The sequence below is a fragment of the Vulpes vulpes genome, chromosome 2 (genome assembly GCF_048418805.1).
Source record: "Vulpes vulpes isolate BD-2025 chromosome 2, VulVul3, whole genome shotgun sequence".
NCBI lineage: Eukaryota > Metazoa > Chordata > Mammalia > Carnivora > Canidae > Vulpes > Vulpes vulpes.
The window spans coordinates 24,532,498-24,549,122 of record NC_132781.1 but is presented as its reverse complement, the minus strand read 5'-3'; the positions used below and the strand labels follow the sequence as shown (position 1 = coordinate 24,549,122).

Sequence of the window (16,625 nt, the reverse complement as noted above, 5' to 3'; positions counted from 1 at the left end):
CGCTGTTCCTCAAGCAAAAGGTTTTTCCATCTTTTTTTATTCTGTTCTTTCCACCTGAAAAGCCCTCCTGCCCCTTCCAAGCCTGATGTGTTCAGGGCCCATCTTGAATGTCATATGCACCATTAAACACATATGCACCCACACTTCTCTCCTTTTTTAAAAAAATATATTTGTCTCCCTCCTTTTGCACTCATGGCACTTTCTGCTTTCATGGCACTTGGTTTATTGAGCTTAAAAAACTCCACAAAGGTTTCTGAGATCACTGAGATTCACAGAAGGTAAAGGAAATGATACAGAGCGATCCTCTCTACCCCTTACTCAGTTTCCACCAGTGGTAACATCTTGCAATACTGCAGTTTCAGATCGCAAGCAGGATAGGGCCCCATACTGTATTTGGGAGGAGGGGAGGAGAACACTTCTGTGATCTCCCGTTCTTCACTTTCCTCCCTTTGCCAGCTGTTAGAGGCAAAAGGCTGGAGTCCTCTCTCCCGCGGCCTTCTTCGGGGTTACCCATCCTTTCCTGGCATCCTTACAGCCTTAGGGAGGGACACTGGCTCCCTGTATCCGCTGCAGCCGCGCTGCTCCGCTCCTCCCGTGTTGGTGGCTTCGTATTACTTGAGACCTGCAGCCGTTCCTTTGAGACAGCGGTTTCCCCGAGATAGTGGACGTTCTGCCCGGTTTTCTGGGCGTGGACGTGGGAGCCGGATCGGGAACTGCTTGCAGCGGGGCTCGGCGGGGACGGCCTCCTCGGATTCTGCGGCTCCGCGCCCCACTCCGGGCACCACCGTGGCTTTGGGACGTGTCCCTTGAGGCCCACTGGCCAGTACTTAGGGTAGAAAGTGTCCCAGGAGATGAAGTTCCTTTGGGCCGCGTTTAGTCTTTTGTTCCGGTGCGGGGGAGAAGGGGTGGCCTGTGCGGCTCCCCGCCCCCCAGTGCTTCCACCTGCGGGCGCCGCGGGAGTGGCGCGGGCACCCGCGCACAGGTGTTCCCCCCAACGCCGCTCGGGGCGCGCCCCCCGCCCGCCGCGCGCGCCACTTCCCGAGCGCGCCCCGGGCCCGCGGCCCCGCCCTGCGGCCAGGCCCGGCTGCCGCAGCAGCGGCGACAGAGGTACAGGTGCCTCCGCCGGAGACAGCCGCCTGCCGGCCCGCGGGCTTTGGCACCAGGCCTTCAGGGCCGCTCTCCCGCCTCACACTCCGGCCTCCCCGCAGCCCGGCCAAATGCAGGCCGTCGCCCTCCCCGAGGAGATCCGTTGGCTCATGGAAGGTAACGCCCTGGCCCGGCCCCAGGCCCCCCTCCCGGCCCCCTGGGAAGTCCCGCAGGTGCAGAGCTGGAGGCCCGAGCCCAGACGCCGGGGGCTCCCAAGACCGGCCTCTCTTATCGGCTCCATCATCCACAACCTTCCAGAACCTCAAGACTGCTGGAGCCCTCAACTCTGCAGACCCAGGTTTCATCCTGTCTGCTCAGGGTCCCATTCACTCCCCTCAGTTCCACATTTTTCCTTCTTTCTTTCTTTCTTTCTTTCTTTCTTTCTTTCTTTCTTTCTTTCTTTCTTCTTTCTTTCTTTCTTTCTTTCTTTCTTCTTTCTTTCTTTCTTTCTTTCTTTCTTTCTTTCTTTCCTTTCTCTTTTCTTTCTTTCTTTCTTTCCTTCTTTCTTCTTTTCTTTCTTTCTTTTCTTTTCTTTTCTCTTTCCTTTTCTTTTCTTTCTTTCTTTCTTTCTTTCTTTCTTTCCTTTCTCTTCTTTTCTTTCTTTCTTTTTCTTTCTTTCCTTCTTTCTTCTTTCCTTTCTTTCTTTCTTTCTTTTCTTTTTTCTTTCCTTTTCTTTTCTTTTCTTTCTTTCTTTCTTTTTTTCTTTTCTTTCTTTTCTTTCTTTCTTTCTTTCTTTCTTTCTTTCTTTCTTTCTTTCTCTCTTCTTTTTAAAGATTTTATTCATGAGAGACACACAGAGAGAGGCAGAGACACAGGCGGAGGGAAAGCAGGCCCCATGCAGGGAGGCTGATGTGGGACTCGATCCCAGGACTCCAGGATCATGCCTCCGGCCGAAGGCAGGCCAGCCACCCCGGCGTCCCCACATTTCATTTCTTCCTCGAGGCGTCTCCACCCCTCCACTTCACCTTCCAGGCTTCTGAACAACGTCTGGCCAGGTTCTTGGGTGAAGGGGGGCTCCATGCAACCTTGCATGGTCTTTGGCCAGACTCTTCCTCCTCGGGGCAGTACCCCGCGGCCTGTGGGGTTTTGCCTTTCCTCCCTCCCCAGCCCCGAAGCCCCTCACCTTCTTGCTCAGAGGTCCTCGAGGGGGCTCGTGGGATGCTGTTGGCCAAGGCCTGGGGCTAAGTGTGAGTTTTGTCGGTGCCGAAGGCCCCTGCCTCCCTTTGCCAGCCTGCAGACTTCTGCGGGTCTTGCTGTCTACCCAGGGCAGGTGGATGCAGTATTAAGTTTCTAACTCTTCTAGAAATGCCCCATACTGGTGTGTTTACCTTCAAACTATGGTGCCTAAGCAGTCCTTTTAAGAGTTAAGGCCATATTCAGCAACACTCCACAGATGCTTCTAACACTGGAAAGAGACTTTTTCTAATGGGCAATATCTCCAGCTCCATTCACACTTCTTTCTGGCAAAAGTGATTTGCTTTCCTGTAACTGACCTTCCTGGAAGGACAGAGGCCTGGAATCTGTCCTTGCATAAGCGTCCCAGGAGGAAACGACTCTGAATTAAGCCTTTTGGCATCCAAGTGACATTTTTGACACATATTTAACAGATGGCCTGCTTTGGGCAGGTCAGACTTTTGGCAAGGAGTATTTTTTTTCAGTTTCTCTCAATGTAATTGGTTTTATATCTCCATTACCTTGTTATCTTGGTATAAATGCCTCCTAATCAAATATTTGGCAGTCCTTTTGGTCTCTGTTTGTAGCACTGTTTCCATTCTGGATTGCTTCTATGTAAAAGCTGTCAACGAGGTATTTCTTTTGAGGTGAAGTTTCCAAAATCCACTTTACTTATATGACCCGAGTAAATCTAAACTTTCAGAGTAGAAAAGTATTTGTAGGGTGAAGCAGCAGCATCTGGGTGTCTGAGAAGAAGCAATCCAGTGTCTCTTTCTGCCATTGGTTCAATATTGGATGTTGAATGTAAAGAGAGACTCAAAGTGTGATGGTTTCTGGGAGAGAAAGAACTGTGGCAAAAAATGTAATTCTGCCCTTGTGTTTAAAAATATAAAGTGATTATTTTTATTGGTATCTGTCATTTGATGAGAGGAAACCTATTTTACCAGCTTGTTAAACTATACTTCCGTTTTGTGTGCAGCTTTAGTAGGAAATTCTTTTTTATTTTCAGAGGCTTGCAATGCAATACACTCCTTCACCATTTTTGATGTGCAGTTCTTTATTGTTCAAAACTGACACTTTGGTAAACAACTCATTTCTGTACCTGCCACCTTCCTTTAACTTAGATTATTTTCTTGTTAGCTGACTGTTTTTAATTGAAGTCTTCAGATCTCCTTCTAAAGCAGAACCTTTGTTTGCTGACAAGTAGAGCAGGGTATGAATGGAGATTAATTGCATGTCACATACTTCTGTGTCAAACTTGCTGTGTCTTAACAATCTGTGTTGGTGCCTGGGTCTTTAGAATCTACAGAGGAGTCTGAGATTAAATTTTAAGGAGCTTCGTTGGTTAATGTATTTCTTTAAGGCCTTTTTTTTAAAGTTTGCAATTAGAATCTGAATCTGAAGGAGAGGGGGGATTCCAACCAATAATTCTATTGAAAAATGTTTGAGGACTATGTTTTTGAAAGGTTCATGTAATCATAACACATTGGTTATAGGTTTTTTTTTTTTAATGATATATAGTCTCTGGTGTAGACCAACAGAATTATTCATTATACTACAAATAATCTGTGGATATTAGAAACCCATAATGACTTTCAATTTATTGTCTGTTGCTGTGTACTTGTCTCCCCACCACACACACTTTTTAAGGTTAACTGTTGACAATTAGAAAATATGTAGGTCCTGATCTCTATATCGTCACTCAGTGGAGAAAGTCACAGGGTGAGAGAGCTGCCACTTTAGTGCTGCCACATGGTTGTGGGGGTGGAGTTTCCACAATGAATTACTACTTTCATAAACCAAGGCATAAGCATTCGCACGGTGATTTAACGCTGGCCATCACAGCCATAACTTAAGCATTTATTTATTTATAACTACATGAGCAGAAATGACAGGGGTGTTTTTTGACATAATATGTGTGCTTTTAAAAATAAAATATGCAAAGCATTATGAAAGGTTTATGTCAGAATTTTGCATAATGAAGAAAGGAACAGAAATGTTGAAGGTCTAAAATTAATTTTAAGGATAAAATTTTAAACATTTGAAAATGTTTCATTTGACCTAGAAACTCCACTTCTGGGAATCTATGTTACTGAATTTAAAGGACATGAAGTATATATGTACAAGGATCCATCTTAAATGTCCAGGAGTTGGGAAAGGCAGGGCAATGGTATGAGTGAATTATCCATCTTATGGAATATTTTGCAGTCATTAAAAAGAATGTGATAGGTCTGTATGTATTGGCTTGGAAATTGTCCATATTTTTAAGACTAATAATATATACATTCCATTTTTGTTTGAAAACAAAAAACTGAACCAACTCCTCCTTCCCATATATCATATATATTTTTTATAAGCCTGGGAAGAAGTAAGACTATACACCTAGCTGTTAACATTGTTTCTTTGGGAGGAAAATGAGAGGATGGAGGAGGCAGACATTATTACTTTTGTTTCATACATCTTCATGTTGTTGGAACTGTGACAATGACCAGGTATTATTTTTGTTAATCAGATAAACAACTAGTAGGGTTATTTAAAAGAAAAAGGTACAGACAAAAGACAAATAGAAGCTTGGAGAGGTCATAGTGGTCTAGAGCGCTAAAGGACCATTCACCAAGGTTATGATTATGTTTTTCCCTTTTTAGCACTGGGAGTGGAGTGTGTGGAAGTGTTTTTTTTTTTTTAAGATTTTATTTATTTATTCATGATAGTCACAGAGAGAGAGAGAGAGGCAGAGACACAGGCAGAGCGAGAAGCAGGCTCCATGCAGGGAGCCCGACGTGGGATTCGATCCCGGGTCTCCAAGATCGCTCCCTGGGCCAAAGGCAGGCGCCAAACCGCTGGGCCACCCAGGGATCCCCCTGTTTGTTTGTTTGTTTTGTTTTTTTAACGTCTTCTTGGCTATTTGGCTAATATTAAAAGAGCAGGAGTACTTTAAGAGTAACTCAGGAAACAGCTTCCTCAGATTCTGTCAAGCTCTCTTATAGAAATAGTAACTAGTCCATATCAGCAAATAACTACCTTCCAGATAAGTAAAATAAAAGGTGTTTACTGCCTTATTGAAAGAGGAGGAAATATTCAGGTCTGTTTTCAAATTATCAGCCTTCAGATGTAGAAGTTATCTTTTCGTTTTTGTTTTGTGATAACCATACTGAAAACAAAAACAATGGAGTGCTGGCAGTTTGCATAATCTTCATTCCACAGATATAAATACAGTTTCTTGTCTTTCTAGTCTTGCTTTTGAAGTCAGAAGGACTAGAGGCAAGTATGAAGGAGGTAGGACATATATTTCTTCAGCTCACAGTATGCTGTGTGTGATGGAATGGGGCCTACTGACTTCACCCTCATAGCTAATAGGTCCCAGCTACCTCCAAAGTCCCTAAATCCTGCTGGGAATGTGGAGTAAAGCCAAAACAACATCCACATCCAGGCTGCATTTAGTAGCAATTGCCGTGTTAATGCTAATTATTATATGCCTATGGTTACGTATTTTTATTTTTTTATTTGTTTTTTTAAAAAGGTTTTATTTATTTATTCACGAGAGACACAGAGAGAGGCAGAGACATAGGCAGAGGGAGAAGCAGGCTCCCCACCGGGAGCCTGATGTGGGACTTGATCCAGAACTCTGGGATCATGACCAGAGCCAAAGGCAGATGCTCAACCACTGAGCTACCCAGACATCCCTGGTTACTTATTTTTAAACTTCCTTGGAAAGAAGCAGTCAATATTCCTTTCCTTCTACATTATTCTCCAGATTTGTGTTGGTCGATGCAGAGCCAGCCATAAAATCCTTTTCAATATAGTAAAATTACAACTCTGCAATTTGCAGGAGTGAGCTGCTCTGGATAACTGAGGATATTCTCCTTAAGCACTCTTAACTTTTTATCACAAATATTTGTGATCAGTCTTTTTCTAAAATTGTATTAGGAATTTTTCTTACTTCCTCAACCAGCCAGTCTGCTTTGAACACTTTTAATTCAAGAGTTGTTACAGTGAGTATCACTTATCGTATTTGTGGAAATATATTGAGTTGTTTAGGGATGATTCTGCCATAATTGCCCTGAGGCTGCTTTGTGAATAGCAATTCTGTTTTGTATTTTTATTTTTGTCACTTTTTTCCTACTGTGAGGCTAGACCTATCACTTTACACCATGCTGAGTGTGTCTGTATCTGCTGGGCTACTAGAACATCAGGTAATCAAGCTTGTTGGAATTGGTATGTATAAAAGAAGACACAAAGGGCTCTCTGGATGAATACAGTACCCAGATCTTTGGGTGTGGACTTTGTGACATGCATTTTGGCTACTCAGAGTCTTTCTTACTTAAATTGTGATATAGGTAAATAGGTGATGCTACTGAAAAGTGAGACATAACCATATTTCTTTTTCTTTTTTATGTTAAAATCTTCTCTGATTATAAAAGTATAATAATGCTCATTGTAGAAAATTTAGAAAACACACAATGATAACACAGTCACCCATGGTCAACAACTGTTAAATTTTCAAGAATTTCTTTCAGTTTTTATTATGTGTACATACTTAAAAGTTGGGACATATTGTGTGGATAGGTTTAAATACCGATCTTTCCACCTAGAGTCTTTCCAATTGCTAAGGTATCTTTTTTTTTTTTTTTTTTTTCCAATTGCTAAGGTATATTGAGCATTTTCTTAGATCATGAAAATTTTTTCTTCCTGATGATTTAGAAGTTATATGTTCAGGTTTTATTCCACTAGTAGTTTTCCTGTTAAGGCTTAAAAAAAAGAAAACTCCACCGTGTCCCTTTGATTTAGCAACTTTAAGAATGAAACAGCACCTTTTAGCTCTTTCCTCCAGTGTGAAATGTCAAATTGCTGGTATAACCTGAGATTTTTTTTTTTAAAGATTTTATTTATTTATGAGAGACACACACACAGAGAGGCAGAGACACAGGCAGAGGGAGAAGCAGGCTCCATGCGGGGAGAGCCTGATAAGGGACTCGATCCGGGGACCCCAGGATCACTCACTGAGCTGAAGGCAGATGCTTAACCGCTGAGCCACCCGGTTGTCCCTATAATCTGAGATTTTAAGTAATCTCAAACACCCACCTTGGGGCTCAAACTCACAACCGGAGATCAAGTGCTACTCACTTGAGCCAGCTCTAACCTGAGACTTTTAGACTCAGAGAATTGTTCATGTTTTATTACGCATATTATATTATATTATATTATATTATATTATAATAATTATTTCTGACATTTGTGTAATATTTTAAAATCATAGTTATAATACTGTTTTTCCCTTTATTTTGTTCATTGCTTACTTTTTGTACCATGGCTTTTTCATTCATTTTTTTTTTTTTTTTGCCTTTTTCATTCTTAAACTTTTAATTTTTATCTCTTAGATATTTAGACTGGATTAATATGGTAACCACTAGCCACAGGTGGCTATTTAATTTTAAATTAAATCAAACAAAAACTTTCCTTCCTCAATTGCAGTAGCTACATTTCAGCTGCCAAGTAGCCATACTGGGTCCTGGATTGGACAGTGCTTAAAGTCCTAGTAGATGATGATCTAGAATATAATGCTGAGTGAATTTCTCAAGGAGGGTTTTTTGACACTATGCTTATTGATCCCCTGTGTGTCTGAGAATGTCTATCCAGTTTCATATAAACTTAGGTGTGGGCATAAAGTTTTTGGGTTATACTCTGCACATTCCTTCTCCTTCCTACAATTCATCCTCTAGAAGTGTCCCATTATCTTCTAGTCTTCAGTTTTGTGGAGAAGTCTGATGCTAGCCTGATGTATTTCTTTTTTTTTTTTTTTTTTAAGATTTTATTTATTTATTCATGAGAGACACGGAGAGAGAGAGAGGCAGAGACACAGGCAGAGGGAGAAGCAGGCTCCACGCAGGGAGCCCGATGTGGGACTCAATCCCAGGTCTCCAGGATCAGGCCCCAGGCCGAAGGCCACCCTAAACTGCTGAGCCACCTGGGCTGCCCATGTAGCTCATTCCTTCCACCTCCTGCCTGGCTGTTTATAAAATATTTTTCTTTATTCTCAGATATGTCACTAGGTAGTGTCAAGGTCTTAGATTTTTTAATAATTTTGCTTGGTTTGTAAGGAACCCTTTTGATCTATAGACTCAGGTATGTCTTTAACTTGGGAAAGTTTTCTATTATCACTACTTCTCCATTTGTTTTATTTTGTCACATTGGGTTTTATATTATGTGTATATTGAACCCCAATCTACTCTCTCTGTTTCACCTTTTTTATTGTTTTACCTGTCACTGACTTCATTATGATTTTTAATTCAGCATTCATTTTTTTTTTAATTCCATGTATTTTTTTTCCTTATCACTCATTGCTTCATTTTCATTACATCTGCAAAGCTCTGGCTTATAGATATAATGAATTTCTGTATGTTTTTGAGAATATGAATTTGAAATTATACGTTTCTGTTCTTTATTAAAAGATTTTATTTCTTTATTTGAGAGAGAGAATGAGAGAGAGAGAGAGAGAGAGAGCGTGCAGGAGCAGGGGGGAGGGGCAAAGGGAGTGGAAGAAGCAGACTCCCCTGCTGAGTAGGGAGCCCAATGCAAGACTTGATCACAGGGTCTGAAGGCAGATGCTTAACCGACTGAGCCTCCTAGGCACTTCTACATTTCCGTTCTTTACTAATAAATCTACTTCAGAGGGAGGCATTTTTTCTAGTTCTTCAAGATTGTCTTTTGTCTTTGAACTTTAGTGTTTTCTCATAGGTCCTGTATGGTTTTTTTGTGTGTGTGTTCAATTTGCCTAGATTCAAATCCTGACTCTGTCACTTTCTTGGTACCTGTTTGACTTTCGGTCTCAGTTTCCTCACCTGTAAAGTGGGAATAATAATAATAGTACCTATCTCGTAGATTTTTACATGAAGAATAAAGGAATGAATATTTGAAAAGTTACAATAGGGCACCCCCGGTGGCGCAGCGGTTTAGCGCCGCCTGCAGCCCGGGGTCTGATCCTGGAGACCAGGATCGAGTCCCGCGTCAGGCTCCCTGCATGGAGCCTGCTTCTCCCTCTGCCTCTCAGTCTCTCTCTCTCTCTCTGAATAAATAAATTTTAAAAAAGATGCTTATTTTAAAAAAAAAGAAAAGAAAAGTTACAATAGTGTCTGGCATGTATTATACATCATATAAATATTTGGTAACACCTCAAAAATTCCTTTTTTAAAGTTTTATTTATTTATTTATTTATTTATTTATTTATTTATGAGAGACACACACAGAGAGAGGTAGAGGCACAGGCAGAGGGAGAAACAGGCTCCACACAGGGAGCCTGACGTGGGACTCAATCCTGGGTCTCCAGGGTCATGCCCTGGACTGAAGACGGCACTAAACCGCTGAGCCACCCGGGCTGCCTTAAAAAAGTCTTTTTTTTTTAAGGTTTATTTTACTTATTGAGACAGAGGGAGAGCAGGAACAGCAGAGGGAGGGGCAGTTGTAGAGGGAGAGGGAGGAGCAAGCTCCCTGCTAAGCCACCCAGGCATCCCATAAAATGGTACTCTTGTATTACTTCTCTGTTGAAAAAAAGGAAAGGTTTACTTTTCTTTGTCTTCCTTTTTGTTTTTTAAAATATGTATTTTTTGGGATGCCTGGGTGGCTCAGCGGTTGAGTGTCTGCCTTTGGCTCAGAGCGTGATCCTGGAGTCCTGGGATCGAGTCCCACTTCAGGCTCCCTGCATGCAGCCTGCTTCTCCCTCTGCCTGTGTCTCTGCCTCTCTGTGTCTCTCCTGAATAAATAAATAAAATCTTAAAAAAATAAAATATGTATTTTTTAATTGATAGAAATATTTGAACTTCATTGTGGGTATAGCCTAGATGTTGGGTAGGCTTCCCAGACCTTTTGAACTCTATGCATGATCTATTCCCCATGGAAGCCCAAACATTTCCTCAAAATCCTAGTATTTCTCAAGGAGCATGCATTCTCAGGATTGCTTTTCCTTCTGGGCTCTTAGTTGCCTCGAGTCGTTTTAGGCATAAACTTGTGTCATAAACAGCCAACTTGGGTGATTTTGTCTCTCAGGGGACTTCTGGTGATACATGGGATACATTTTTTGTTCTCACAACTGGGGAGGATGCCACTGGCATCCAGTGGGTAGATGCCAGGAATGCTACTAAACTTCCTACAATGCATAGGACGGCCTCCACAATGAAAGAATTATACCACCTCACATGTCAGTAGTGCAAGGTTGAGAAACCTTGGTCTAGACATATCCTTTTCCTCAGTTTCCACAAAAGCCTACCCGTGTGAAGCCCCTGTGACAGTAGAAGACATCACTGGAGATTCGGGGGTACAGGGAGAGGGAGGAGGGGTTTACATAGCAGTAATGCAAATTATTTCAATTTGAATATTAGTCATCCTGATTCCTAAACCCTTTTGCTATTCCAGTCATCAGATGGTGCCCTCTGGTCCTTCACCCGATGTGGTTCTCAGCCTTATGCCTTCTCACATGTACTTTCTCCCTTTATTGTATCTGGAAGCAAAACCAAAAAAACAAAAAGAAAAAAAACCCCAACTCTGTTTCCCTTGCCATCTGAAAAGATAGTTTAGCTATTTGCTTATTGTTTAGGTTCCCCGCAACCACCTACACACAGAAAAACAAGTTATTTTTCCAAACGGTGACAGTTCTCTAAGAGGAATTCTGGTGCCAGCTATTAAGATAATAACATTTGTACCTCATTATATAAGTGTAGCACTTAAACAATTTTCAATCATTTTAAATATTGGAAAAATAAGGTAAGTTTCAAGTTTTACCATCATCTGAGAATCTTTACATATTGACATAACTATCATAGATGTAATTTTTTCACGTTATAAGCCATTACACCCTACAGAAATCCTATAATTTCTGCTACATTTATTCATATTTATTTCCTCTATGTTTCCAAGTTCATTGCTTGCTTTTCTGGTTTGTCAGTGCAGCATTTTAGGTTAGGTGATTATAACAGATGGCTTTTCAAGTTTGGAGTCTTTGAGTTCCACTGCTTAAATTTTACTATCCAGCTTTTACATGGAAGATAGGACAGATGTGGGCTTGGGAACAAAGTGGTCTTAACATCCAGAGAACAAGCTTTCCTGAAGGCTGATGGGCTTGATAAAATCATTTATGAGTTACTTAAATTCTCATCTAGGGTCTCCTCCTAACATTGGTGATATTCTAATATTAGGATGTTACAGGGAAATAAGGTTTTAATTCACATAATAGAAGCTTTGCTAAAATGTGCCTGGTGGCATATAGTTGAGTTGAAATTAATTAAGGTAGTGTATCTTATAAATTAGTATGTGAAGTATGCTAGGGGTATTTAGCTAAAAATATCTTTTTGTCTGTTTTATTTTGGTTGTTTTTATTGAATGCAATATATGTCCAGAAAAATGCTTAATCATTAATATACAGCTCAATGAATCTTCAGAAAGAGAACACATCCCCTAAACAAAAGCAAGACTTTGTCTACCAAAATTTCCAGAGACCCCCTGTGTCCTTCAGTAACTACTCACACCTATAGGCAAACACACCTCTAATTTCTAACAGCAAAGTTCAAGTTTTGCTTATTCAGTCATACATAGGTCCTCATGTATCTGGCTGTTTTTGCTCAATATTATGCAGAAAATCTCTTAACTGAACTATAATAAACCTCCTTAAAATCATAGTGCCTTTAGGAGCTCCTAGGTGGCTCAGGTGGTTGAGCACCCAGCTCATGGTTTTGACTCAGGTCACGATGTCAGGGTCAGAAATTAAGCCCCACATTGTCCTCCGTGCTCAGTATGAAGTCTGCTTGAGATTCTCTCTCTCTCCCTCCCTCACTCACACACTCTCTCTCTCTCTTGCTCAAATAAAAATGTAAATAAAATCTTTTTAAAAAATCACAGTCTTTAAAATAATTTTCTTTTTTTTTTTAAAAGAATTTATTTATTTATTTGGGAGACAGAATGAGTGAGAGAGAGAGAGCACACCAGTAGGAGCAGAGGAAGAGGGAGAAGCAGGCTCTCCTGCTGAGCAGGGAGCCCCAACATGAGGCCCGATCCCAGAACCCTGAGATCATGACCTGAGCCAAAGGCAGACACTTAACTGACTGAGTCACCCAGATGCCCCAATAATTTTCCTTTCTGATAGCTTTTTGTGTGAGATTCTTCATCCTTTAACCCATCCATCCATTCTTCCTGCCCTCCCTCCCTTCCTTCCTTCCCTGTACTTTATTAAGGTATGATTTATACACATAAAATGCACTAATCTTAAGTGTTACAACTGGATGATTTTAATATAGGCATACACTTGTGTGATTACACCTGGATTAAGATATAAACATTTCCAGTACCTTGGAAAGTTTCCTTTCCAGTCAATAGCCCTCCCCAGAGGCAACCACTCTTCTGACTTCTATCATCATGGAGTAGTTTTGCTGTTCTGAAACTTCATAAATCAGTAGGATTTCTTTTGTGTCTGTCCTCAACATCATATTTTTGTGATTTATCCATGTTGTTCTGTGCATCAGTTCTATCTTATTCTTTTTGCAAAGTAGTATTCCATTGTGTGAATATTCTATAATTTGTTTATTTTTTTGCTGATGGAATTGAGTTGTTCAGTTTTGGGCTATTAAGAATACAGCTGCTATGAACATTCTTGTATAATTTGTTTTGTGAACATAAGCACTAATTTCTCTTGGATAAATATCTAGGAGTAGAATTACTAGGTCATAGGGTAGGTATATGTCTAATTTTATTAGAAACTCCAGTTTCCCGAAGCAATTGTACTTATTTTATGCTCCTGCCAGCAGTGTATGAGAGTTCTCATGGATATATTTTTATTGTGGAATGTTTGCATAACATAGAAATATATAGGCTATTTTATTTTTTAAAAATATATTTTATTTATTCATTCATGAGAGACACACAGAGAGAGAGGCAGAGACACACAGGCAGAGGGAGAAGCAGGCTCCCCGCAAGGAACCCCATGCGGGACTAGATCCCGGGACTCCAGAATCACGCCCCGGGCCGAAGGCAGGCACTAAACCGCTGAGCCACCCAGGGATCCCCCACTACTTAATTTTTTAAAACATAGTAGTGTTGTATACTTTTCCATTTGAATCCATCTATCCATGTATATATATATAAATCGCTGCATGGTGTTTCAAAATTTATTTAACTATTTAACTAAAAAATATATTTTTTTATATTTCCACAGTGCTGTAGATAACATATTTATAATGTGCATCTTTGTGCACATGGGCAGATATTTCTGTAGGATAAGTTTTTAGACACTCAAATGAAGATTGCGAATGTGTTAATCCTAGAATTTTAGTTTGGCCAACTATTTAAAACTTAATCTAAAGTACTCTCTGTGTTTTAGTTTCTGGTTTTTGTTTTGTTCTGTCTATGCTGTGAGTATGCAGGTTATGTCATTTTTCTCATAGGAGGTAGAAGGAGAATTAAAAATATAAACATCACACACTTCTTGGGTCATGGGGCAGAAACAATCAGCAGGTTGAACCAAACCACAACCAGAACATGCTGATAGTTTCTCTGTTGTTTGCTGACAACTTCCTGCAAGTCATAACAAAGCTGGTGGGTATGATGTTAGCCTTGCCAATAAATTTAGCTCTTAACAAAGGGCAAAAAATATATATGCCTTAAGGATTATAAAATCCCAGATCAAAAACGTATTACCAAGTTTAAAATAAGTTTTAAACAAGCTGAAAGTCATTTTTCCCCACTAAGTTACTTTTATTTAATTGGTATGAAAATATACAAGATTTCCATGAAGGCTTCCATTATTGAGTTAGAAAAAATGAAACACTGAAATTTAGGGGTTTAATTTTAGCAAGACATTTAAGAGTGACTGCAGAAATCCAAATGATCTGATGTCTTCAGCGTACCTGTGACGGGGAATCAGGAGTTTTTGTTCATTTCTACCAGAAGCTGTCAAAGAGACTTCTAGAAGTTGGACTAGCAACCAGGCTGGTTTCTTCTGTAAAATAAGAATATGTAACTTAAAGGGAATAGTTGTGATATTTAATTTAATGTAAAAAATACCCAGATATCTTAGTAGTAAAAAATGTGACCCAAAGGATATCATTGTCTTCCAAACAAACAAAAGAGTAACCTTGTAAATGAACAAGGCCAAATATTTGGGAGAATGTCAGGAACTTTTCACCTGTCTACAAAACCTAGTGGTTTGGGGTTCATTCTGCCAAGAATCTTATTAGCTAGCTGGCCTTAGATCCTGTAGCAGTCCTTCCCATGGGTGCAATAATCATTTTATGTCTACAGTGTTCTGCATACCCTCTGTTCCTTTCTGTTTTCTTTTCCTACTCTTGACTTGTTGGCATAGATGTAAGCTGCCTGAAAGTTGAGGGAATCAGTGTTTTAGAGCAGCTCTGAGTTATAAACAGATGTATCTTTGCCGGAGCTGAGTTTATCTTTTAAAAATGGGACTTAAAATCATCGTATATTTCTTTTAGTGCAAATACTGTATATTGCTACAAAGCTACCTTCTGAAGTAATCTTTTACCACTATCCCTCTCACCTCTAACCTTTGTATTCTGCCATCTAAGTTGAAATTCTTTCAGTCTCTCCAACTGAACTGAGATCTATCACCTCAGGACCTTTGCACATGATGTTCCCATGCTTATGCCATTCTTTCCTACTTCCACCAACTCCACATTGCCCTTACCCACAACATACATACTTGGCCTGCTAATTTGGGAATTTCAGGTAAAAGGTCAGTTCTCTAAGAGTGTCCTCTGATTTACTTTCCTCCCTAGACAAGGGAGGCCCATTGCCTTACCATGGGCCTGTGCCTCTCTTACTTTTCTTATTAAAACTCACAATTCATTTTAATAGCCTATTTAAGTCTAAAATCTTTGCTAGACTGCAAACTCTTACAATAGAGTTTAGATCTATCTTACTCACTTTTTTCAGTACCTAGTATTAAGTACTCAAAAAATATTTGTTGAAGGATGAAGACATTTAGGAAAAAGTGGCATTGTTGATGGTATGTTTCTGATTTTGTCTTTTCTCTTTGATGTGAAGACATTTACACCATATGGTTCATATTGCTTACTTACCAGCTGAAGGTAATGATGTGCAGACCCTGTAACATCAAGTATTATATATAGTGAGAGCTGTGGTGTCAGAGGTACCTCAGGAATGTTCTTACACAGTGGTGTTTTTCATGCTGGGTTTTGCAATTGCAGGAGCCAAAGGCATCCTATTGTGGCAGGATGTGATGTTTATAGAAGAGTTCTTGTTTGTAAAAGGTTGATTGCTTAATAGAAGACCTACAGATAGCTTGGTGAGCTTGGTTAAATATGGAAGGTGATATGTTGAGTGGCCTTTTAAAATCTCTTTCCTATTCAGTGGTGAGTGATGGTTTCTGAGCTGGGTTGCTCAGGCACCTTCAGGTCACAATCACTATAAGCAGCAGCATCTTCTAAATTGAAAGACAAACGTATTATATATTGAGCTATAATTTTCTTTCCTTAATATCTTTATCCAGTTGTGATGTCAGGGTTATGATGGCTTCATAAAATGAGTAGGCAAGTGTGTATAATACTGGATATATAACCCCTCATATAGCCCTTGCTTATAACTTACTTATATTTTTCTTGTTTTACACTTGTTCATCTAATAAGATATGGGTATGAATTTAGATCTGATTTTTAAAAATAGATGAGACAGACAGCAGAGGTTGTCTTTATGTATTTTATTCCTGAGTAGATGATACTTTCACATGAAGGAATGGGTACTTAAATTAAAATGTGAATTCCTAAAGCATTTGGAAAGGAAGCCTTTCAAAAAATAATTTGAGGTGAAACTTAAAAAGTAAACTCAAAATAAAAATATCAAGGTTTTCTTAACGATATCATTGGGGGATAATTATATCCTGTTGATGTTCTTTTAACAATTTTAGTTTATACAGATATAATTACATAGGATATTTTACTTATAAGAATATAGTAAGGAGGGTAAAAGTACAAAATGCTATATAGTTGATCTTATATAATATCAAGATGGTTTATTTTATTTTCTGAATTCCTTAATTTCATGATGAATATATGCTATAATATAATGGTTATACAATATTTCATTATATGGTTATACAATATTTCATTATATGGCTCTATAATATGGCCAATAACCAATGTTGAATGTAAAAACATCAGAACATTTAAGCTCTTATTTTTGTAAATGAAGATAAAAAGGTCATGTTAGCAGAGAATAAAATTGGCAAGAGTGGTGGATTGCAGGTAATTGCAATTTTCTTCCTTATGTCAAGTTCTGTATCTTCCAAATTT

At 39.6% G+C, this 16,625-nt stretch overlaps 1 protein-coding gene across 3 annotated transcripts in view; it reads left to right on the top strand.

The window, feature by feature from the left end:
* Positions 1-789: 789 nt before the first annotated feature.
* Positions 790-16,625, top strand: part of SKAP1 (src kinase associated phosphoprotein 1) — a 282,506-nt gene continuing 266,670 nt past the window's right edge. For 2 of the 3 annotated variants that reach the window (XM_072747410.1, XM_072747409.1), the window contains exon 1: positions 790-1,263. In XM_072747410.1, the coding sequence (XP_072603511.1) occupies positions 852-1,263 (412 nt within the window). In that variant the 5' untranslated portion in view covers positions 790-851. The remainder of the gene's footprint in view (positions 1,264-16,625) is intronic. The other variant, XM_025995837.2, reaches the window with a different exon arrangement.